General features: G+C 37.0%; 1 protein-coding gene across 18 annotated transcripts in view; it reads right to left on the minus strand.

Moving 5' to 3' along the window:
* Window positions 1-26,614, minus strand: part of GRIP1 (glutamate receptor interacting protein 1) — a 711,077-nt gene that overhangs the window by 161,791 nt on the left and 522,672 nt on the right. For all 18 annotated transcript variants that reach the window (XM_045366606.3, XM_045366605.3, XM_045366600.3 and 15 more), the window contains 5 exons: window positions 20,630-20,765; window positions 17,945-18,090; window positions 9,086-9,169; window positions 3,662-3,737; window positions 1,327-1,472 (listed from right to left, as the gene is read on the minus strand). In XM_045366606.3, coding sequence (XP_045222541.2) covers window positions 1,327-1,472; window positions 3,662-3,737; window positions 9,086-9,169; window positions 17,945-18,090; window positions 20,630-20,765 — 588 coding nt within the window. The remainder of the gene's footprint in view (window positions 1-1,326; window positions 1,473-3,661; window positions 3,738-9,085; window positions 9,170-17,944; window positions 18,091-20,629; window positions 20,766-26,614) is intronic.

The following is a 26,614-nucleotide window of genomic DNA, read 5'->3' on the forward strand; positions in this document are numbered from 1 at the left end:
GATGTCAAATATCTGCTTCAATTTTTAATGTTAACAATCCACTTGTCTCATCATTTAAAATATACCTTACTTATGCAATCTGATTTTATCTTCATAATTGCCTTTAAAATAGGGATGCTAGTCCCCATTTGACAAATAAGGCACAGGGAAATCAAATCATATGCTCCAAAAAAAATTAGTAGAGTTGAAAATGGAACCCATATCATCTAACTCAACACCTGATTTAAAAAACTATAACAAAAATAAGACAGAAAGAAAGGAGGGAATGAAGGATGGAAAGAAAAAAGGAGAGAGGGAAAAAGGAAGGTGGAAAGTAAGGGAGGGAATATTCATTTATGAACTTTCCACATCAAGGGTATACCACATCATTTATCCTTCTAAAAACTCCTTAAGTTTCATACTTTCCCATTAGGAAACCTCATACTCTGCAGACATTTCAGGCCAGCAAACAGATTAAGAATACTCTCATACAACATTGTTATAGAGGAGTCATACAGAGTGAGAAATAAAGGAGTATGCAGTTATAGAATAAGTCTCTTTTTCTTAGCTACATTTCACAACATAAAACTAGATGGTAAAGCCAGGTCACCTAATGGAGTCTGATAATTGTAAGGTTTACTCACAGCATGATTTAAGTTTCAATTTCAAGTTCCAATTCATTCTCTCATAATTTTTCTGCCTTAGTCAACATTACACAAGATGTTGGCTCTCTTACCATTTAAAAGCCACATGAGAATATCTTGCCAGTTTTACTATAGGTATGAGTGTAAAAATAGTTTCTTTCTAGTAGAATCATAATTTAAAAAAAGAAAACTGCACTCAAGTTTTTATTTTAATCAATGATCCTACATCTCCTTTATTTTTCTTATCCCTAAATCTGATGGTGAAATAAATGGTCATTTCTATTATTTTGATTAGCTGACTTCACATTGCGAAGTTACAAGAAGGAAAGGAATCACCTACTGCTGTCAGTCTCTATGTAATAAAAAAAAAGAGTACTAGTCCTTACGTTAATAATACTATTTTTGTGATTTGGAGGGGAAAAAACACTTTGCTGCCAAAGGGCAATCCACATAGAAGAGCTGATTGCTGGGTGACACACTGACAGAATGAGACTTTATTATGGAACCTATTGACATGAGAACTCTACATCACTACAAAGTACAGCCACTCACATCTTCCTGAACTCAAACAGAGTAACATTATATAGTATTTATGAATTCTGTCTATTCCAGGAGGGCATAACAACACGTACTTAATCCAAAATCAGGGACAGATAGTGACGTTCTGGTGCTTAGAGATCACACCCTCAGGACTCCAACATACCCATTACTGAGACATCATATTCTATCAGCAGTGTTGCTTCTTGTCCACATTGTTTAAGAATACTCATGGCTTCAGCATGCGTGGTTCCAAGAAGCCGAATTCCATCCACACTGAGCAACCTGTCACCAGGTTTGATCGTGCCCTCTCTGAAGGGAGAATAAAGGAATAGTCTTTATTAATTTACCACAAAGGGGCTTGGTATTAACAGTCACTTAGCCAAATTCATTTTGTTACACATATTCTGCCATCCATCCCATCTGCAATCTTTTAAAGCATCAAGTGTGACAGTAAGAGTATAAAGAAGTAACCCTGAACAGAAAATTGCTGTAATATGAAAATCAGTAATGAGAAAATAACTACACATTAGCAAAAAACCTAGTTACCCACAGGTAATTCTTGAAGTACAAAAGTAAGAAGGGCATATTTTCCCTTTTCTACGTTTTTGCCTGAATGTCTAAAATGGATTCATTGGAGGCCAGAAAATACTATTCACCTATTTTCCCAAAGTCAGGTAAACAGAAAAGCCAGGGAATTTCATTCAAATTATTACCAGTGAATCCAAGCAGGATAGGAATTGCTGGTGAGAAATTTCCCTTGTCTATAAATTTCCCTACTGATTTATAAGGCCATTTGGCAATCATGAAATTGATTCAACCTCACATTCCCTGGAAGAGGAAGGCAAATGCTATTCTCCCTGCTGTGACCACAGACACTCAAGGCATTGAGAGATGACTCAGTGACACCACGAAAGTACAGCCAGGGTGGCCCCCAGATAACCCTGCCTCAGAGAGGGGCACAAAAATGAGAAAATCAAATGGTGGGATTATATGTTGAGGATTTGGAAAGAATAATAATGACCTTTGAAATAAACATCTTTCACTTAGTTCACTTTCTAAGTCCTTTGGCTCCATTTTTTTTCTTAAATTCTCAGATTTTTTTGAGTTCTAAATTAATTTGGTAATACAAGTACACCACTCACAAGCTCGTAGCCTATGTTTTGACATTTCTGTCAACTCCAACTCTAAATGTTAATAAGAAATGAAAATATTCTAATTCGCTTCAGGAAGAGTGATTCACTAGAGACACATGGAAAGGGAAAAGGGGAAACTCTTGGACATTTTGTTACCTGCTGCAAATGCAAATACACGTCAGCACAAGTAAGACACCAGTGTTTTCCTATTTTCTAATTTTATATGAAATATCATCTTTCTTAAAAGTGAGCTAATCATATGAGCTTCAAAGGAAAAGAAACCTGAATTCCTCCCACAGTTCTTTCACTTACTTACTGCCATACTGGGCAGTTTTGTCATCTGTGAATGTGGATACAAAGACCTCATTTAGAGGGTGGGTTGTAAGGATAAAATAAGATAATGTCCACCAAGCCCTCAAAACAGTCCCTAGCACATAGAAAGTGCTTAATAAATGGTTATAAATGGTTAATTAATTAATGGTTATTAATGGTTAATATTTATTAATAATAAATAATATTGTTATCTTTATCTCTTAACAAAGGTTTTTAAGTTTATCCTGGTCTCAAACAGAGAGACAGGAGGAATCAGTACATTTTCCTCCTCCCCTTCAACAGTCTCTAATGGCAGCAGTTGTGTTCCCCCATCATTATAGAGTCAACTTTTACTGTGGGAAACTAATACAGAGGTGAGTATCTCCAGAGACACTTAAGTTGTGAGCCTATTTGGGGCCCTACAAGGCTTACAATAGGAAAGTTGAAGGCATTTGCCCTTCACATGTTCAAATTAGCAAGGAAGAGAAATGCAAAGAAAACTCTAGAGACCAATGAAATGTCTTCCATTTTACTAAAGGTCACCTCCATTCTGACCTACAGAGTCACTATCAAAAGAAAACACTAATAGTAAGAATGTTGAGAATGGTAAGAATCTCACCACCACCACCTATCTGTCCAGCCTGGGAGATTAGCAAGAGGAGAAGATGCATTTCCAGCACCTGCCTAAAAGAGCCAGCTGAGTCTGTAAGTGCCTCCCCTGTGCCAGTCCCCTGCAAGGCATTATATATCTCCAACCTTTGATAAAACTGAACAGCTCTGAAAGGTAGATATTAGTATCCACATTTCCAACGGCGGTGGAAATTGAGCTCAGTATTAAGTCACTTGATAAACCTATAGTATAGTAAGTATAGACGCTAGAGGCAAACCTTATTTTTTCTGATTCCATAGCTCAGACTCTCAGTTTTCACATTGTAACATGTTTGCTTAATATCTACATTTTACTGTAAAATTTCTAATACATCAACTTCTATGTCAAAGTCCCCAGCTTTATTTATTTTGTTTTGGATAGTGACACAGAAAGATAAAGTTTACCTGTCAGCAGGTCCTCCAGGACGAACACATGTTATCACAACTGGACGAGATTTATTTCTATCATCATGTGCTCCCCCTAGCAAAGAAAAGGAATAGAGCTTAAAAATGCTTTCATTGTTGACATTTAAAAAAATCACCTGCAAGATTTCAGTTGAGAAATGTCCTACTTCATGTACGGAGGAAAATATGTAAAATTATCCTTGAGGCATACAAAAGGCTTAAAGGTCTTGCTCATTTTATAAAGAATGTATTTTTGAAGTCACCATTTCATCATCTTTCAATAAATACATGGCTGTAACCGGGTAATATATAAAGTATTTAACAACTGGTATGGCAAGAGGATCAACTGATTATATCAAGTACTGGCCCGATTTGAACAGCTGTCAGTTATACAGTACAGATGTGTATATCTGTGCCAATCAAACTGATCTAAAATACTGGTCAGTAGGTCTACAACCTAACATAAAGGAAACAAAAATCAAAGTAAAATAAAAATCCTAGTATTAAAAAAGAAAGCAAAAAAAAAAAAAAAAATTCAAGTGACCAAGTGACTTTCATTAAAAGTGAGGTGTTCAAAAATTTGGGGCAAATTTTTCAGACTGTGTCAAACCAGCTGCAATCCTTGAATGGGAATTTTAATTTTCTGTTAGAAAAAATTCTCCACAAGAATTCATGGAAACATAGATGTTTCAAGATGGAAGGTAATTTATTGTAAATTCTCTTTTTAATCCATAATCCTTTTGTACAATTTCCTTAATCTGTGCTCCCCCAGCATCTGCATGAAATGCACGGGTGCTGGCCTACTTACTAGATGTGAGGCTGCTCACTCCACATTTGGACACCAAGGAGTGTTACAAAGTTCTTCCTAATATTTAACTGACATCTCTCCTCCTTCAACTTTCATTCACTGGTCTTTGTTCTATGATCCTGAGCAGTAAAATAAAAATGTATGCTCTCTTCTACAAAAATGTTTCTGAAAGTTGAAAACAGAGATTATATGCCAGCTAAATCCCACCTTCTTAATGTTGAACAATGCCAGTTTCCTTATCTATTCTTTATGTGACCTGGTTTCTTTGCATATCACCATCCTGTCTGTCCATCTGTGAGTTTTCTAGTTTGCCAATATCTGATAAATATGAAGCTATTGTCAACTATTTCTCCCTTAATGTTTGTGTGCTAGAACAGATGGACATTTCCCAAACCTGGTATAGGCCAAAAGGTTGCCTTACAGAAAATAGCCTAAGAGAAAAATTAAAAGGCATTTGCAGTTCCTTAGGAAGGCAAATGCTTCTTTTGTGCTCACTTCTATGACAAGTGATTTGTTTAGTGTGATTGATTGGTAAAAGCTCTCGTTCAGCATTTTATCAGTATTTTATTCTTTCATTGTGTTTAGCTTCTTTAGAAATTCCTCTTTGAAATAAGAAATTCACCACTTTCTCAGAAAAAAATTTTAAAATGAAAATTTTAAATGTTACTACAAATGCTTACCCATATTTATGTAAATACTGTTACATAATTTCTCTTTTGCAAGGTGATCATAAAGAATAGGTTTGCTTTTCCCTAAAGGAAAATCGATTGAGAAAAGGATGAGGGCCAAAGATAGCAAGAAATCATTCCATAATTTTGGCTTGTATTTACAAATTTCAAAATGTAACATTGAATGCCTGTTAAAGTGTGAGATAGTTGTATATTTCTTGATATGTGGCATTTTACTGTGATTTGTAATGAACGAAGTTTCCTGTGTGACTCACTTAGGTTCTAGAAGTTTGCAGCAGCAAGGCAAAACAGGAACCACTCAGAGACCAGTGATATTCTCAATCCTGGTGTACATTAGTATCAACTGGGATGCTTTTTGAAAATATCAATGCCAGAGACACAGTGCAGACCAAATCTGAATATCAAGCAGCATATGTTAAATGACTAGGCCCACCTACAATTTTACATTTGACAATGACTAGAGAAGGTTTCCTTGTCTAAAGTGTAAAGCAACTTCATGGCAGAGTGCCTTTCCTATCAGCCCAACTCATCTCCTCTGGCTTGCTTGCATTAACTGAAATTTAACACTCCAAAGTTTAGGCCAGAACATCATTTTTACTCTATGGATGCAAGGTTCTATTGTTTAGGGAATAAAGGTTTTAGAACTTGTGACTTAGAGCATTAGAAATATAATTCCGTTCATCAGCTAAAACCTTAATGTTGCAAGTTCCATTCTAATAGGTTAAGAAGAACTTCACCCATACTAAATAGATATGCTCTACCTGCAGTAACTTCTCTTTCCTGGCTGTCCTGGTATTTTCTACTGATCTAAGTTTAGCTCAACTCCCATCTATGCCAAAACATCTTATCTGCCATACTAATATTTACTCACAGCACTTACTCATTCTGATTAACCAGTGATTCTTAAGTGATGGGTAGTGACCACCTTTTGAACAGGGAAAATCCTCCAGATGGACCTCAAACTAATCTAAAAATAGAAATTCTTTATTTGATTCTCATTGAGAAATTATGCAAAACTCCAAAAACGTTTATGTTCAACCAACATATTAAGGGAGTTATTAAGGCCTATCAAAATGTGGTACTCATAAACCAATACTGGCTTATTGTAACTAAGTTTTTAAAAATCAGTATAATACTACGAAGTCTGATGTCCACACAAATCTAGGCAACATTCAATCATTCACTTATTAAGTGCCTCCTGGGCATACACACAGATAGTTGAAATTCCTGCAAACTGTAGGAAGGGTGTTTTACTAACATCATATCATCAGTTGTCTTGAGGTGGTTGCACATTTCAAGTGCTTCTATTCTGTTTATTTCTTAATAATACATTACTCTTGGTTTAGCTCCTTTATTAGTAATTTGATTCATTATTGACTAACCATACAGTCACTATCAATGAATATCTGCAACAGCAGTATTTTTTGGCATAGTGTTTCAATAATTAGGCTTGTATGCATGTGATTGAAGAACCTTCTCATTCATATCTGTATTGCAAAACAGATTTGTATATATCACCCTTCAGCCAAAAATTACTTGTACAGTGACTTTTCACTATATTCATCTGGTTATTTTAAACAGAAATTTAGGAATGGTTAGGGTAAATGATCTTGGGCTCTGTTCCTCCACCTGAAAATAGTCCTTGGTCAGAAAAATGTGATAACTACAAGTCTAAACCTCTCAATGAGTTCCTAGTTCCTCATTCTCTCTACTACTCACTTGAGCACTCTATCAACTTATGTCTTAAATTCACTGGACTGTAATTCCCTGTAGAGTGGGGTCTTGTCTTATGACTCTATAGTACTTCCCTCCATGCTGACATGTTGACATGTGCTTAATAAACATTTGACTGATTGATTTGCTGAGTGACTGGGATAAAATGAAAGCTACTATTTAAAACTCAATCACTTAAGACAAATCTGTACAAGTATCCACATCTCTTTTATTCTTTCATGCATATTTATTAATATGTTTAATTTTAATTAATGTTTTAACAATTTTGATAGAATTTTTACTCTGTTGAAGTACAAAATGTTATAGGTGAAGACAAAAACAATCAAGAAATGTGAACTGTTAAAATATTCCTGATAGTGGAAAACCAAATACTGCATGTTCTTGCTTATAAGTGGGTGCTAAGCATTGAGTACACGTGGACACAAAGAAGGGAACAACAGACACTGGGGCCTATTTGAGGGTGGCAGGTGGGAGGAGGATGAGGATTGAAAAACTACTGATTGAGTATGATGATGATTACTTGCATGACAAAATTATCTGTACCCCAAGCCCCCATGACATGCAATTCCCCCATGTAACAAATCTGCACATGTACCCCTTGAACCCAAGATAAAAGTTGGAAAGAAAAAAAACCCCTGATGTTTATATAGCTCCCTATTGAACCTCATTGTCACACTACAGATTGAGAGTTGTTAATGTAGGCATAGTCTTTATGCAATAAAATTACTAATAAGAAAATATAATGCAAGATAGAATTATACTTTAGAATTAGTAGTTTAATGACAAGTTGGAGTCACCTGAAATTGTTATGATCAATGCCATATTATAATATGATGACTTGAGCTGAAGCACATAGATACCCAAGAGATTAGAATCTTTGAACCATTTTTAGAAAGCTACAATAACCAAATGTGTTTCTGGAGAAATTTATTTAAATAAAGTCCCTTAATTCTGGTGTATTAAATCAAATCAAGGCATACTAATCAACATTTTTGATTCAGTGATACAGAAAAATATAAAAGGAAAGACAAAAGATATGTTGAAAAGTATAGGATGACTGAATTGACAAGGTTTATAAACAGTGGCTTCTTGCTCTGTATTAATGAACCAAAAATAGAGCTACATTTGGTTTCCATTTTTATGGCCATTCATTGTCGTGTTTATTTAAAGAAGAGAAGATCTTTCTAACCCACAGAGTGAGAGAAAATCTTTACAACTTACACATCCAACAAAGGAGTAATATCCAGAATCTACAGGGAACTCAAAGAAATTAGCAAGAAAAAAACCAAACAATTCCATCAAAAAGTGCACTAAGGACATGAATAGACAATTCTCAAAAGAAGATATACAAATGGCCAACAAACATATGAAAAAAATGCTCAGCATCACTAATGATCAGGGAAATGCAAATCAAAACCACAATGTGGTACCATCTTATTCCCACAAAAGTGGCCATAATTAAACAAGCAAACAAACAAACAAACAAAAACACATAAGAAAACAGATGTTGACATGGATGCAGTGAAACGGGAACACTTCTATACTGCTGGAGGGAATGTAAACTAGTATGACCACTATGGAAAACAGTGTGGGGATCCTTAAAGAACAAAAAGTAGAACTATCATTTGATCCAGCAATTCTACGACTGGATATCTACCCAGAGGAAAAGAAGTCATTACATAAAAGAGATACTTGCACATGCATATTTATAGCAGCACGATTTGCAATTGCAAAAATATAGAACCAGCCCAAATACCCATCAATCAACTAGTGGATAAAGAAACTGTGGTATACATATACAATAGAATACTATTCAGCCATAAAAAGGAATGAATTGATGGAATTTGCAGCAACCTGGATGGAACTGAAGACCATTATTTCAAGTGAAGTAACTCAGGAATGGAAAACCAAACATTGTATGTTCTCATTCATAAGTAGGAGTTAAGCTATGAGGATGCAAAGGCATAAGAATGATACAAGGGACTTTTAGGACTTGGGGAAAAGTGGGAAGGAGGTGAGGAATAAAAGACTACAAATTGGGTTCAATGTATGCTGCTCGAGTGGTGGGTGCACCAAAATCTCACAAATCACCACTAAAGAACTTATGCATGTAACCAAATACCCAAATACCACCTGTTCCCTGAAAACCTATGGAAATAATTTTTTAAGTAGATTTTTCTAATCAACACCTACCTCGTATTACAAAACCAAAGGTATTGCCTTCTTTATGTAATGTGACCTCCACGGTTCGGAAAATAACACTTGATCCTTGCACAGCTGAATAAAGGAAAGAGAGAAGGAAATATAACTTGTAAGTCATCATAACATTTCTAAATCATTCAATGTGGCATAAAATATTACAGATCCCTGTTGCAAATAAGTTTTGAGTAATAAGCAACAGTCCCTTTTCAAAGAAAATGTTTTAAAAACTGTAATGATGTAAAAATATCATAAAACAGTCTTTTGTATAAGTGACTCATATAGATACAAGTGTAACCAAAATCATAGCTAGTTCATTTCCTTCTATATAGTTAGTTTCTAGATAACAGGGTGATATTTACATTGTTTAAACTCTACCTAACAAGAGAGACAGTATTTATACAAGTAGAATTGTTTTCCTTTTGTAAAATGCAAAAACAATATTTTGTAACACTTGTAAAATAACTTCTGTATTTATTTTAATTTTGCAGCTGGCACAGGAAGAAAAATTACCATTCTCAGATTGCTATCAATAATTAGGCTGATGCTAATAGATGTTCTGACACATACATAGCTATTAAACTAAGACACAGCAACCCAGATGAAACTTGGAGGGCAAAAGAAATTCTAAATACATTCAGAATACTACTACTATCTAAGAAACTACAGATTGACTTAATTTTACTTGATACACTATGCTTATGTTGTGTTTGCGTGATTATCGCTTTCATTTAACAAAATGGAATTGTATTGTCAAGCTCCAATCTCTAGTCACATTACATACATGTATGACAGTATAAGGTATATGAAGGTATAGTTACGAAAATATTCTGTAAGATTGCTTTTGAGAACCTGTTGAGTCATGCTGATTGTACTATACACTATTTCTGCATTAAAAAAACCCATAAAACTTCTACAAATTGGTATTTTATCATTATGACAGAGGGATGTTTTTATTCATAGAGACTTGTAATGTGTAGGAGAATTTTAGATCTTTATTTTGAATTTGTATCTAGTTAATGCCATGTTCATTATCAAGTAACACATTGTTTTTACATTCCTACTAGATCCTGAAGGGTTTATTAGATAAAACTATCAGCAAGAAATATACAGGCAGGCCAGGCACGGTGGCTCACGCCTGTAATCACAGCACTTTGGGAGGCCAAGGCGGGGAGGTCACAAGGTCAGGAATTCAAGGCCAGCCTGACTAAGATGGTGAAACCGCGTCTCTACTAAAAATACAAAAATCAGCCGGGCGTGGTGGCAGACACCTGTAATCCCAGCTACTTTGGAGGCCGAGGCAGGAGAATCACTTGAACCTCCGGGGGCGGAGACTGCGGTGAGCCGAGATCGCGCCACTGCACTCCAGCCTGGGTGACAGAGTGAGACTGTCTCAAAAAAAAAAAAAAAAAAAAAATATATATATATATATATATACACACACACACACACACACATATATACACACACACACAGGCAGAATCCAAAGGCATTGTTTAAAACAACTTTTCCTACAGAAATAGCAAGTAGTTTTAGGCTTTAATTACAATTATTTTTAATTATCAGAAATTCTGAACCCTCAAGGGAACAAACATGATTAAGAAAAGTACACATTTAAATTCATAAAACTGTCCACTATCTGGCTGGGACATAAAGTACAATAAAAATTTGGATCGGCTGAAAAACAACATAAACCTACAGTTGAAAAATGTTTTGGTATACTGCTGATTTAATTAAATGTCATGTTCTTGCTATCAGGGGAATTTCAGCTTAGACTAATCAACTAGGAACAGTACTCACAAACAGATGAAAGTGTTGAGGTACAGTTTTAATTAAACAAAAAAAATTGAGTTCATTCCAAATGTTTTCTTATTTCCATGGCTCAACAAGCCACTTGAAGAAATTGGTTAAGAACATAATTTTTTTTTGTTCTCTAGGTAAGTGAGGAAAGGAAAGGATATGGAAAGAAATAATTAATAAGAATTTACTGTGTGCTCAGAACTCTGCAAAAATGGTTTACACATATTATTTCATTTACTCAGTAAATCAGCTTTCAATGATATACAACTGAATTCTAATTCTGGGCCACCTGTCCTTGTTGGCTGCATATCTGTTATGGGAATGCAAAGTACTGCAATTTTGATATTGCTTTAGCTAAATCTCGCTGACTACAAAATCTTACAATCAAATTTAAAGTCAGTATAAAGGCTCTGTATTTTCTACAGGTTTAGATTATCTACATTATTGTTCTCCATCATTTACAAAGATAAATTTGAATGTTGACTGCATTTTAATACAATTAATGAAATAGATTTGGTCTTTATCATTTTTATTTGCATGGCTGGCTCTTCGTGATTGGGTTTTCATGTGCAGTACCAGACATCCTGCATTGCCATGTAAATTTTACTAATGACTCATACATATGTATGTGTACACAAAGTTCCAATTAAGGGGCTTACCCAGTGGATCAAAGTGTAGGTAGAAACCAAGTTCACAATGTAAACATTCACCTCGGCCTGTCAGTTGTGCTGTTGTCCCTTCTTTCTATATGTGGATATACATCTACTTCTATACAGTTATTTTCCTATGGTAGATGAGGTTTTTGAAATTACAAACTCCTTCCCTGCCTCCCTATTCCCTGTCTCAATAGGAGAATAGGAGTTGTGAACGTTCCTACCTCATTATGCTGCACTTGCCCATGTGACTTACTTTTGCCACTAGGCTGTTAGGAGACACAAGCAGAGGCTGGAATTGCACTTACATGGCTGCGCTTGCCCTGTTTTCCCTCTGCCATTGCCCCAGGAAGAGCTTCCTCCAGGTAGTTGCTGTTCCCTCAGACTGAATCCCAGAGTAAATCACATGGAGAAGACCTGAGATTATCTTTCTCCCTCTCTCCTCCTCCTCACCACCACCACCACCACCACCACCACCACCATCTGTCTATTTCAGAACTGAGAAGTCAGAGGACTGTCACAGGGGCATGCTTTTACACATTTATTTGAGTTTAAAACGACTCCTTATGATAGAAAGCTCATCTGAGTTAGCTAATGGATTAACAGTGAAGACTGCCTTTGCCAATCAGATTATAAGGCAGACTGTTTTCCATTAAATGCCCATGAGGTAAATCTGTAGCTCCAAGGTTTACATGAAAACAGAATTTAAAGACATATAAAACAAGTAATATGCTAGGAATTGCATCCTTTCTAACTATTTATGCTTATGATAATTTTAGGTGTTAACTAAAAATGGATGAGAATTATGTAACATTTCAAAATTCTTTAAGAGTTAAGTGACCAAAAAATTTGAAGGCACCGCTCTAGACCAACTTTTTATTTTTATTATTTATTTATTTTTAATTGAGACATGGTCTTTCTGTGTTGCCCAGGGTGGTCTTGAACTCCTAGGCTCAAGGGATCCTCCTGCATCCGCCTCCCAAAGTGCTAGGTAGGATTACAGGTGTAAGCCACCACACCCAGCCTAGACCAACTTTTAATACATATATATCTAAGATACAGGTTGGTAATAGTCTCTCTACAGTCTCGAAGGATCACATAATTTTAAAGTCAGAAAGAGCTTTAGAGCTTATGTAAACCAATCATTTTATTTTCATAAAAAAACTGAATCTCAGAAAGGGCCAAGGTCAAACCAGTTTTCTTCTATCAGATTACACACACACACACACACACACACACACTCTTTCTCTCTCTCTCTCACACACACTCTCTCTCTCTCTCTGTCTCTCCTGGTTCTTTCTGAACTCTGTGATTGGCTGAGCCTCAAACTGCTGTGATCCTGACAGAGCTACCAGTCTTGGTCTTGGGTGGCTTGTCTTTTAGCAGTCAGTTCTCCTTACGGACTTTCAGCTGTGGATGGCCTGTTTCTGCTCTAGCAGTCCCAGCTAAGTGAAAGGGGAACTAATTAATCCCTTCAACCACTCTGAACTCAAGTATCTTATTACTTTCTTCAAACATAATAGAAAGAGACAGATTATTCTGGGAGAGTAGACCCCTTTTGATTTCCATCAAAACAATGCACACTTTTGTGTTTAAACATATTTCCCCCCTTTTCCATCAACTTTATTGTGTCAGGGAGAAAAAGATGGTACTGTGTAATCACCAAGTCACGACAGGTTTTAACTCCTAAACATTTCTGATATCCATCTTCTTCTCTAACTCTACTAATGCTATGTTTATTTAGGATCTCACTTCTCTTTTGGAAAATTGTAACAGCCTTTGGGCTTGTAGCCTCTGGTCTTTTCTCTATTTGGCCTCCTACAATGATAAATCTAAACACTCAGATCTTATGATGCCATTCCTCTTTAAGAGCTCCTCATGGCCCACTGGATGCCAAACTCCATCAATATGGCTTATAAGGCCCTCGTTTGGTCCTTGTGTGCCTCATTGGCCTCATCTATCTCCAAGCCCTCTCTTTCTTTCTTTCCTTCTTTTTTTTTTTTTTTTTTTGAGATGGAGTCTTGCTCTGTTGCCCAGGCTAGAGTACAGTGGCACAATCTTGGCTCACCGCAACCTCCACCTCCCAGATTCAAGCAATTCTCCTACCTCAGCCTCTCAAATAGCTGGGATTACTGGCAGCCACCACCATGCCTGGCTAATTTTTGTATTTTTAGTAGAGATGGGGTTTCTCCATGTTGGCCAAGCTGGTCTCGAACTCCTGACCTCAAGTGATCCACCTGCCTTGGCCTCCCAAAATGCTAGGATTACAGGTGTCAGCGACCACATCCAGCCCCCTGTCTGTCTTTCCCTATCTGTAGTTTAACCTGTGCACTGGGCTGTCATCTTCCCTTCTTGCTGCACCCTTTGTCTGAAATATTGCTCTCTCCACCTGGCTGGCACGACCTTCTTCAAGTCTTCCTAGAAACTCCTAGTTCTGAATCACCCATAACACTGGACAAATCTTCTATTGGCCTTTGCCTAAAAACTACACTTAGAGTTTGTTTTAGGAAGGGGTTGCCTTTTATTGATAGGCCCAGAGGAATATAAACGTATAATCAAAGAGCATTAGAGCTAGACATCTGGTTTCTCTTATGTCTTTGGCAACGGTTTGAGAGAGAGATTTCAAAGCAAACTGACTCATGTAAAGTTCAAAAAAACACAGTATAATAATGGTATAATTATATACCATTTCAGTATAATAATGGTAATAATGGCTAATATTATTAGTTACTTACAAAGTGTTTGAAATGGTCTCAACAATGATTATGTGATTATAACATTGAATCATTACAAAAATCCTGCAACTACTATAGCTATTTTATAGATTAGAAACCGAAGGCTGAGAGAATTTAAATAACATGCCCAAGGTCACAAAGACAGAAATGAGCAAAGCTGCCATTTTACTGACACAGTCCAAGCCTTTACACTCTATTTTATTGCCTAGCCTTGCTGGAAATGAAAAAATGTTGTAGCAAGGTTTGTGAACATAGTCTTAAATTGATTTTGTTGCAAAATGACTACTAAATCTTTGGTGTTAGATTTTATGTGAAGAATACGAACTTGTGACTGATTATGCACATGCTTCCTGAGTCCTCTAATCTGGTCCCCAAGCTTCGAACACCGTCTATATTCTCATTACTCTCAAATGTATATTTACAGTCCAGATCTTTCTCTCAAACTCCAAATCATATCTTCGGGTCTCGACATTTCCTCTTGCATGTCAAATAGGCACCTCGAATGTAGTATTTCAAGCAATGAACTGCTGATCCTTCCCTCACAAATCAGCTCTACCCACATTCTTATCCACTCCTGTTAATGGATACTCCGTCCTTCCAGCTGCTCATGCTCAAAACCTTGGGGTTAACTTTGACTTCCCTTTTTCTGCACAACTCACATCAAATCCATTAGGCAATCCTGTAGGCTCTCCCTCCAAAATAGATCTGGAATCTGACTGCTTTTCACTGTCTCCATCGCCACCTCTTACATGGATCACTGTAACTGCCCTCTAGCTCATCTCCCAGCTTCTACCCTGGTCTCTTATAGTCAATTGTCAACACAGTATCCAGAGAGCCTCTGAAAACATAAATCACATCATGTCACTCCTCTGCCCCAAACCATATAGTGACTTCCTGTATCATTCAGAGAAAAACTTAACGTCCTCCCAATGACCTACAAGGATGCCCCAGCCCCTTACATTTCTGACCTCACTTCCTAATTCTCTTACTGCTCATTCTGCTATAGCCACACTGTCCTCCTTAATGTTTCTATAACAACCCTAAGTATATTCCCACCTTTTGGTCTTAGCAATGACTGTTCATTCTTCCTGGAACTCTCTCCCCCAGAAATCCGTACAACTAACTCCCTCACCTCCTTCACAAGTCATTGACTAATCTCACATTCTCAATGATGCTGTCCTAACCACCCTATTTGCAATTGCATTCCCACCCTGATCCCAGCACTCCCAATCCCTCTCCTTGCACTGCTTTTTCCCATAGGATTCATAGTATTCATACTATATAATTTATTTATTTATTATGGTTTTATTTTGTTACCTGTCTTTTGCTATAATATAAACTCTACTCATGTCCCCTAGGCTCCCAGTACGTAGTGGTGGCTGGAACATAGTAAATGCTCAATAAGTCATTGCTGAACAAATGAATTCTACCAACTCTTCATAATCAACCTGAGTTCTCATTAGTATGGAAGAGCAAAAAGCTATCTCAGGGTAGCATCCATGTTCATAGCTAATAATAGGAAAGGTGGTGCTAGAACAGCATAAACGCAGGGCAGCAATCATACATCAGTATACCTCACAATTAATATGCATATGGACTTTGGAGTCAGGCAGCCCGGATTCAGATATTGAATCCAGGCTTTGTAAAATGAGAAAAAATGCCTATCTTGTAGTGTTGATTGCCTTTTTATTGAAAACTTTGATAGTGCCAGGCACTATTCTAAATGTTTTCCAAACACTAACTCAGTTAATCCTCATAACAAATCTATGAGTAGAAACTAATAATATTCCCATTTTACAGATGTGGAAACTAAGACATAGAAAGCATAAGTAACTTTCTCAAAGGCATGTAGCTAGTAAAATGTGTTGTCTATTTGATAGTAAAGTTCATCTCTGCTATGCGGACACTCCTTGTGGAAAGCATTAAATAATTCAATGTAAGTCAAGTTCTTTATAATGCCAGACATTTGGTACAATCAAAATCTGTTGGCTATTGCTGTTATAATTACTATTATTACTACTTGACAATATGTGTTCTGAAGCTATTTTCATGCTTCAGAAATGGATATATCATATATATATATACCTACTGTGTACCCACAAAAATTAAAAATTAAAAAAGAAATGAATGTATCCATAAAGAACCAATATAAAACATACTAAATATACTTTTCCTAAACCTAGTCACTAAGTACAAAGCCTGGATGGTACTTATTGCACAGAACTTACACACATGTTGAATTAAAATGGCTTAAGTGGCAAACAGAACACGGGCCCTTCATAATTTCATTGCTAGTGAAGACTTTGTTAATTCTTCCTGGGTAGGTTGTAAGTTTTCCAATTCAAATAATTTTTAAATATTAAGAAAGTTGGCTTTGCCATTCCTGTAATGAGATATTGATGGCAAAGGGAAAAAATTAAGAAGCTGATTTTGCCTAGGAAAAACTGTGGTGCAGCTGTTCTTCCTCTGGGTTATGATTATAGCAATTCCTCCTTATCTGCAGTTTTATTTTCTGTGGTTTCAGTTACCCCCAATTAACTGCAGTCTGAAAATATTAAGTAGACAATTCCAGAAATAAATCATTCCTAAGTTTTAAATTGTGTGCTGTTAGGAGTAGTGTGATGATAATCTCACACTGTCTGCTCTATCCATCTGGATGTGTCTGGCACATTCACGCTGTTTACACTACCTGCCTTAGTCACTTTGCAGCCACAGCCGTCTTTGGTATCAGATTGGCTGTTGTGTTCTTGTTGTACTTTTTTTTTTTTTTTTTTTTCCGAGACAGGGTCTTGCTCTGTCACCTAGGCTGGAGTACCATGACACAATCATAGCTCACTGCAGTCTCGACCTTCTGGGCTCAAGGGATCCTTCTGCCTCAGCCTCCCAAGTAGCTGGGACTACAGGCATATGCCACCATGCCCGACTAATCTTTTTTTTTTGGTAGAAACAAGGTCTCATTTTGTTGCCCAGGCTGGTCTTGAACTCCTGACTTCAAGTGATCCTCCTGCCTCAGCTTTCCAAAGTGCTGGGATTACAGGCATATGCCACTGCACTTAGCCTTTGCAGTATGTGTGTTCAAGGAACCCTTATTTTACTTAATAATGGCTGAAAGCACAAGAGTAGTGAGATTGGCATATTGATATAATTGTTTCACTTTATTAATGTTGTATGTGTGTGTTTTTTGAGACAAGGCCTTGCTATGTCCCCCAGGCTGGATGGCAGTGGCGTGATCATGTCTCACTGTAGCCTCAACATCTTGGGCTCAAGTGATGCTCCGCCTAATGCTCAAGTAGCCTTGAGTAACTGGTACTACAGGTGTGTAGTAGTAGTAGTAATTAGCCCAGCTAATTTTTCTATTTTTTGTAGAGGTGGGGCTTTGCCATGTTGCCTAGGCTGGTCTTGAACTGCCGGACTCAAGCAATCCTCCTGCCTCGGCCTCCCAAAGTGCTGGAATTATAGACGTGAGCCACTGCTCCCAGCCAGTTGTTATTGTTGTTAATGTCTTACTGTGCCTAATTTATCAATTAAACTTTATCGTAAGTATGTATGTATAGAAAAAAAAAACACCCCGATGTATATAGGGTTTGGTATTATGAGAAGTTTTAGGCACCCACTGGGGGTCTTGGAATGTATCCCCTGTGGATAAGGGGGGCTACTGTACTTACAGACCGGCGGAAGCTCATACTCTACTTCAAGAACCACTCTTTCTCCCACATTCTTCAGCAAGCTGATGATCTCGTCATGGCGGAATTTGGCCAGGTTGATTCCATTCACTGCTTTGATGTAGTCACCCACATCCAGCTGGTCACTTCTGCAAAATAGACAATGTTGTTTCAGCAGACTCACCCTCTCCGCAGGCCAGTCTGACTATATTTCCACTTTCCCTTCATGAGTAAGCATGCAGTGTAGAAGCAAGCCTAGAAGGCTGACAGCAGAAGTCCCTGCCTCCTAGGAGATGGTGGGCTGAAGTCAGAGGAGAACCAGGGATCGCTTTTACTCATGCAGCCTGTGATACCTTGGAAGTCCTGCTCTGAGTCTGCCACTATCTCTGATTTTTTCCTTTTCGCCTCTTTTATTTTTAAAAGCACCATAAAACAAAATCAAGAGAAGCCTTTTTTTTTTTTTTTAAGTTCTTTGCCCTAAACCAGTTGGTTCTCTGGGATGGGATCCAGATCCTAGATACAACACACATCTTTTTATTCTCAATCCCGCTCATTTTTGCTGCCTGCCTTTTATACATTTCACAGCTTTCAATAACTTCACTGGGAGTTTGTCCAGGACTAAGGAAAGGGTCAGCTTATTTTGTTATTTATTGCTTAGAGCAGGATTGATAAGAGTATTGGTGAAGGAGAAATCACAATGCAAATATTGGCTTTCAGTAACATTCTTGTCTCTCTATACCACCATAACAGAATATTGGCTGCTCTTGGACTTTAGTCAAACTCTGTTTCTAAACCAAGAGAAGGTAGCAAGATCAATAATAGGAGTTAAAATTCATGTCACTGATAAGGACCTTCAATAACATTTTCTCCCAAAATAGAAATAGCTAACGCATTTATTTTATATATAAATCCAGCTCCAATCATTCCTCCTTCAAAGAGCCTCCTAATCTGCCCCGGTCTGCAGTCTGTGCATGGCCCTTACCTCACTTTCCTGACACTTATGTCAACTGAACCGCCTAGTGCTCTGTAATAACTTCTGTGCTGTTGCTTTTTGCTATCACGCAATGCCATTTTTGCTCCCAAATGTTTCATGATTTTTATGCCTTATCTGCACTGATAGATTGTGAACCCCTTTAGGGCAGGGATCTCATCTTTAATTATTTTGATTTACTACCTACAAAATGGTAGTGCCTTAAATAGTGACTATTTGGTGATTTTTAATACTCAATATAACTGGCACAGTAACACTTTTAATTACAGCATTAATACAACTGAAAATGCTACCCCTCTCCCCCATCACACTTGCCTTAAAGGAGAGATATAAAGAAGCTCTGGAGACTTATGAATCCCTAGCATCATGAACTGGCCATGATTGTTATAAAATAAAGGAGGTTTTGGGTGTGGAAGGATGCTTCTTAAAAGCCTAAAGAAAGCAGATTGAGGTGCTTGTGTCCACACCAGTCTCCCTTACAAACAATACCTTCTGATCATGGAGCAATCCACTGGATTAAGTTTGTAAATTGTACAAACAGGTTGATCATTAAAAGTAATCACAGAAATCACCACTTCAGATGACATTTTATGAGGCAAGAACTCTAAGATTTAACCTGGAATTATGTGGATATGAATATTGGTGGCCCGAATTTAAGGTACTTTAGCTTCACTTTTATTTGATGTATGTATGTATGTATGTATGTATTTATTTAAGACGGAGTTTCGCTCCTGTTGTCCAGGCTGGAGTGCAATGGCACAGTCTTCTTTCACTGTAACCTCCGCCTCCTGGGTTCAAGTGATTCTTCTTCTTCAGCCTCCCAAGTAGCTGGGATTACAGGCATGTGCCACTACGGCTGGCTATTTTTTTATTTTTATTTTTACTAGAGATGGGTTTCGCCATGTTGGTCAAGCTGGTCTCGAACTCCTGACCTCACGTGATCCACCTGCCTTGGCCTCCCAAAGTGCTGGGATTACAGGCATGAGCCACTGCCCAGCTTGGCCTCACTTTTAATGAAACCTGATTCCACCCCCTTTTTCTGAGGCAGATTTAGAATGTGTCTCAAGGAAGTCCACCCCTATCCAGTATCCAGGACATTCTGCCTTTGGCAATAACGAGTGGAATTTGCAGTTATGGAAAGAAAGACAGGTGAGACCTCCTCCTCTAAGCCTTCTGTCCTTTCAGAAACCAACTCTTGAAAATCACACAGGTAGAAAAGGAGAGAGGATGTGGGATAAATAAAATTTTCACTGAAAACTCAGAGTTGGGTCTCCCACTCTTTCAAGGGTAGCCATGTCCCTCTCTGGCACTTTCCCCATACACATTATATGGGTCATCTGTTTCACATTTAGATGACTGGAGCATCTCCTTCCTACTGCAGCCTGTCTGCTGTTCAGTGGCACATTTGCAGACTAGCTGCACATGGTCATTTTGAAATTAAAATCTTATGAGGGCCTGGCAGCTCCTGAGATGACACAAGAACCTCCCTGGTGACTGTAGCCTAGGCTAGAACAGCCACGCGGGCAGACCTGGGGAGCAGCTTCTGAAACGTGCCCCACTGTGCTTCTGCTGGCCTGTGCTACCTGGCAGATGGCAGCTGTCATTTATTTATTAGTGACCACTTTTGATGGAGCTTTAATTTTTGAATTAATTACACCCTGTGTTCCTTTCAGTAGATTTCCCCAAGAGGCAGTTACCTAGCAGCAATTCCTCCTTGCCGCAGATTAGATACTCTTGGCTTGCCATCCTTATCAATTCCTCCCGATACCGTCAGACCCAGGGTAGTGCCTTCCTTCTTCATCAACTCGACGACTGTGGAGCCCTTGAATTCCTCTGTTAAAAGAAAAGCATTTGCCGTATTAAAATGAGAGTAGAATTGCCAATGTCATTCTGTGTATGTTTAAGTGACTCCTCCCCAGAAGTTCTTTCCACTTTTTCTTTTATGAGAAAAGATATCTATGGCCTCCTTCCATTGTAATTTACAGAATATTTCATAAAGATGCACATGCAGATAATGCTGAGGCATATATCCTATTAGAGGCTATGAAAATGGGCACTGGTGGGGTATTCACTCCAGGCTGACAATAAATAGTACAAATTGTCTTATGTACAAATAATATTCACCCTTTGATTTCTGCCATTCTCGGGTGACTTTCTCTGGTTTCTCTCCTTGTAACTCCAGTGGGAACAATTAAAAGTTGTAAAGTAAGGAATTAGAACAGAATTTTCGATGATAATATGAACATATATAGCACAGTGGCAGACTCAAAGTTCATGGTATGTTTCAGGTTAGGAAGTCAACTGAAAGGAGAAGAGAGCTTTCTACAGGTTCTAGAAAAATATTGACTTTAGCTTCTTTGTCTTTCAAAAACGAAGTATGATGGCTTATGTAACACTCATATCATTCTTGCAGAATATGTCACAGTATGGCAAGGCAGGATTGATCCTCAGAATTTCCAGGTAACTGCCATAAATCTTTCATTCTCTACTTACAAAATTTTAAAATTTCATAGATCTTGTGGAGATAATGTATATACAGCAAGACAGAACTCAAATCTTTTGATTTTAGTCAGAACAGAAGGTAAGAAAACTGTAAGAATATCCTCCCTTTCAAAAATAAAAATAAGTAGAGTCAATATTTACCTTCCAGAGGCTAATTAGGATAAATGCTGTTTTAAAATTCCCTGTGATGTTATTCCCCTATCTGCAAATATATTTTCTTGGTAGGGATGGGGAAATTGTCCAATTTTCCAATTTCTCCTAAATTAAGTTACACATTTCAGGGGTAATGAACTTCTAGAACATCAAAGATGCATATTAAAATGCAAAAACAAACTCGCTCTTTCAAAGTGAAATTAAAAAAAAATATTTGCACATCTTAACCCTTTCCCTAATAACAGTTAATTATAATGTTGAAAATATCTATGAATGTGTATCATAAAGGTTTTTAAATTGCTGCTGCTAGTATATTATCCCACTAGGCAATGAAAAAATGAAATTACATTAGGTAAAGAAACAGTATCTCATCTGATCTAGTGAGGAGAACAGAGTACTTTGGGGAAGAAGGCTGCAGACAGCAGGCTACTTATTTCCTCAGCAGCCTAGAGAATGTCCTTCAAGGCAGGGCTTTCAAGTTTGCCAGCTCCTGTGACTTTAACATCCCAGCATACCATCATTGGAATCCTGCCTTTTCATGGCAGTCTCATGACACTGTATACATAAGTCATTATTGTCTTTTAAAGTAGAAGACAAGGAGGAGTCTGAGTGTGTATGATGTCAGCTTCATCTACTACATTTGGTATGAAAGACCAAATAAAATTTGAAATTCAAGAATGAAAATTCTTGTCAAGTGCATGAAAGTACAGGATCTTTTACATCATTTACCAGAAGCATCTGTAACAAAATTCTACCACTATGTGCATTTCCCCTGCACTCCTTAAAACAAAACAAAGAAATCCCCAGAAATCTCATGGAAACATACATAGGTTCAACTGATATTGAAGACATCACCTTAATAAACAATCCCTCTAAACCCTTGTTGGCAGAAGGCTAGTTACAAATTTTTTAAATAAAGTTAATAATTAAAGTAAACAAAATGACATAGTAGATGATGACCATTCATATTAAAGAGATATAATGTGCCCAACAATTTTGCCAACAGAAAGATTCTTTGCATCTTCTTTAAATATGCAGTGATCCTATATATTTAAACATTTGATTATAGAACTTTACATGTAGAGTTGGAAGCATAGTTTTTTTAAGTGCCTATCTTAAAGGTCTATCCAATTTTCATGAAGAAGCAACTCTAAAATACTAACACCAGGCATGTGAGAAGTAAGTTTCTATTCATAAAAATTTTCTTTCTACTCCAAGTTTTCAAGGACATGCTTCCTGCATAAAATAGGATGCACGGGTACAGCCTTATGGGAGGTGGACAATGTCATTTTCTCCAGAAGGAACCCAGGTGCTTCCCAGGCTTCTGGCTGAATCCTGAAAATCTAGAAAAGCTCAACTATTTTAGTTTAATTTCATCATTATTAAAATATAAATGCATCGATCTGGCTACTTTTAAAACTGATACTAGTCAATTACCTTGTCATTTAAAAACATTTCAAATGTCTTCCTAAGAGCTAATTTTAATAATGTGAAATTGAGAAAATATTCCTGTACCAGTTAATTGAGTAATTTGTGCATTCATTGATTCAAGCACATATTGAATGCCTACCCTGAGCCAGACAATAAAACTCGAAGATGGAAAAAGCAAAGGCCATTATCCTCAAGATGGCCACAGCCTAGTCAAAGAGGCAACATCACAGACCACTGTGCCATACAATGTGAGTTGTAGGGAAGCAGCCACAGAGAAGATGGTCCAGGCAACAATATACAGCGAAGGGCCTGAGGTTCAAAATGCACCATCTATTTTACAATTTTGTCTTCTATCCAATCTGCTGTACTTATTGACCAGGATTAGCTGAGCACAGCAGACCAAATAAGGAATATAAATTAGGCAAAACTCAGGAGTAAAGATAGAACATTCTTGCAAGAAAATTTGCTGAATTGCAAGAATGGTAACTGCCAATAAGTATCTGTGGTCCCAGAATAATTGACTAAATCCTTTATGGATGTTTCTGTAGGGGGTGGGAGAGAAGAAGTGGTCTGGAGAGAAAGGTACCTGCTTTTGGAGTTTGCTTTTGGCTCACCTGAAGTCTCCAGTTGGCTAATTAATCATTTAATACCCCTTTTGGTGTTTAATGTCTGCATAATGATCTAATGAAGACAGAAGAAATGAAGACAGATGCATTCATTTGCATGAGTTCACTTATGTATCAAGGTTTACTGAACAAACACTGCGGTAAAACAGTGGAACTTGGGCAAGTCAATATGTACAGATGATTTCTTTCTTTTGTGATTTAAATTGCAAATATCACTCCCCCAATTAAGAGGACCTTGTAGTGAGCACTGTAATCTCTTTCAATTAGCAAGCAGCACAGGCAACAGATGATGTCTAACTAGTGAGGAAAGAAATGGTTCTGAATTTGACTTTTTCCTTAATCACCATATCTAATTATCTTAGAAAATAAAAGGTATAGGTTTACATCTATACCATTACTTACTCAACATAACTGAACAGAATCCCACTGATAGAATGAAATTAGTTGTTTGCTGTTTTTCTTTGTGTTTGTAATTCAATCGTTTTCATTACTGAACTCCAGAAATTTTTAAGAAAAGTAACAGTGATGCTTGGCAAACATAAGAGAATTATGAAAAGTTCTTACAAACAAATAAGGTTATTTAAAAACATAGATGGTTATACAATTAATATGCAGAAAACTATATCATTTATGTAGACGAACAGCAGCCAGTAAAAGGTTATTATAGAAGAGAAGGCCCCATTTACAATAGCCAAAAGGTAAAATCCCTAGGAAAAAACTTAACAAAACTGCACAAAAACTATATGAAGACAACTTTAAAGTGCTTCTGAAGGATGTAAGATTAGAATAAATGAAAAGGCATCCCATTCACTCATTCAATAAGAACTGAGCACTTACTATGTGCCAGATAGTGTTTGAGGCATTGGAGATACAACACTGAACAAAATGGATACTATTCCTGCCATCTAAGAACTAATATTCCAGTGGATAGAATAAGTCAACATAAAAACTGTTGATTTTCTTTAATCAATTTTATATCTATATAGTAGCAATGAACATATGTACATTAAAATTAATATCATATATAATTGTTCCAAAAATGAAATTCTTAGGTGTACAAGTAACAAAACATATACAGTACTTACATGGTGAAAACTAAAAAATGCCAATGAAAGAAATTAAAGAAGGCCTAAATAATTGGAGAGACAAACATGCGCATAGACTGGGAGACTCAGCATAACAAAGACATTAATTCTTTCCAAACTGATATATAGGTTTAATGCAAACCTTATCAAAATCCCAGCAAAATATTTTGTAATTGTAGACAAGATTATTCTAAAATTTATATGAAAGGGAAAGGAACAATTTTTAAAAAGAAGAAAAGGGGAGAATTTAGTGTATCAATTTCAAAACTTTCATAGCTAGAGTAATAAAGGCTGTGTGGTAGGCCAGGTGCAGTGGCTCATGCCTATAATCCCAGTACTTTGAGAGGCTGGAAGGGGAGAGTCATTTGAGACCAGGAATTCAACAGCAGCAACAGAGTGAGACCTCATCTCTACATATTTTTTTTTTTTTAAATAGCTGGGCATGGTAGTGTGCCCCTGTAGTCCCAGCTACTCAGGAGGCTGAGGCCGTAGGATCACTTGAACCTGGGAGGTCAAGGCTGCAGTAAGCCATGATCATGCCATTGCACTCCAGTCTGGGCGATAGAGTGAGACTCTGTATCAAAAAACATAAGCAAAACCACTGTGTGGTACTGATGGAGAGATAGACATATAGATCACTGGAACAAAACAGAGGACCCAGGAATAGACTCACACAAATATGACATACTGGTTTTTGACAAGATGCAAATGCAATTCAATAGAGGAAAGGTAGCCTATTCAACAAATGATGCTGCAGTAATTTGACATCCACAGGCAAAATAAATAAATAAATAAATGCCACAACTTGCCCACAGTTTCACACCTTGTATAAAATTTAACTCAAAATGAATCACCGTCAAAAAAACCCCATAATATTATAGAAATTGTATGACATACTTATAAACTGTAGGAAAACATAGGATAAAAATTTTAAGATCTAGGTTTAGCGAAGGGTTTCTAGATTTGACATAAGCATGATCCATAAAAGGAAAAAAATCCAGCAAATTGGACTTCATCAAGATTAAAAATGAATGTTCTCTGCGAGACCTGCTTAAGATGAAAAGAACATCTACAGACCAGGAAAAAATATCTGCAAACCACATATCCGACAAAGACAAAAGAATAGTATTTCAAATGTATAAGCAACTTTCAAAACTCAACAGTAAAAAAGCAAATACTTAGAAAACAGGAAAAAGACATGAAATATTTTATTAAAGAGGATATACAGATGGCAGGTAAGTACACACGAAAAAATACTCAACATTTTCCATTAGGGAAATGGCTCAAATTACTTACAAATCAAAACTACAATTGATATCATTACATACTTATCAGAAAAGCTAAAATAAAAATTAGTGACAACACCAAATGCTGGTGAGGATGCACAGAAATTAGATTACTCTGATGCTACTGATGGGAATGTAAAGTAGGACAACTACTCTGGAAAACAGTTTACCAGTTTATTAGAAAACTAAATATGCAACCACCCTATGAGCCAGAAATTATACTCCTGGGCATTAATCCTAGAGAAATGAATGCCTTCATTCACACCAAAACCTGTAAATGAATACTTATCACAGCTTTATTCATAATAGCAGGAAACAGAAACAACCAAGATGTCCTGCAACAGGTAAATGGTTAAACAAATGTGGTATGTCTATACCATGGAATACTTCTTAGCAACCAAAAGGGTCAAACTAGTGCTACAAGTAACAACCCAGATCAATTACCAGAGAATTATGCTAAGGCAAAAAGTCAACCCCAAAGATTTCACATTGTATGATTCCATTTATTTAACATTCTTGAAATGACAAAATTATAGCACTAGAGGATGGGTTAGAGGTTGCCAGGGTTAAGGGCAGGAGGGAAGTGAATGCAGCCATAA

The sequence above is a fragment of the Macaca fascicularis genome, chromosome 11 (genome assembly GCF_037993035.2).
Source record: "Macaca fascicularis isolate 582-1 chromosome 11, T2T-MFA8v1.1".
Classification (NCBI taxonomy): Eukaryota; Metazoa; Chordata; class Mammalia; order Primates; family Cercopithecidae; genus Macaca; species Macaca fascicularis.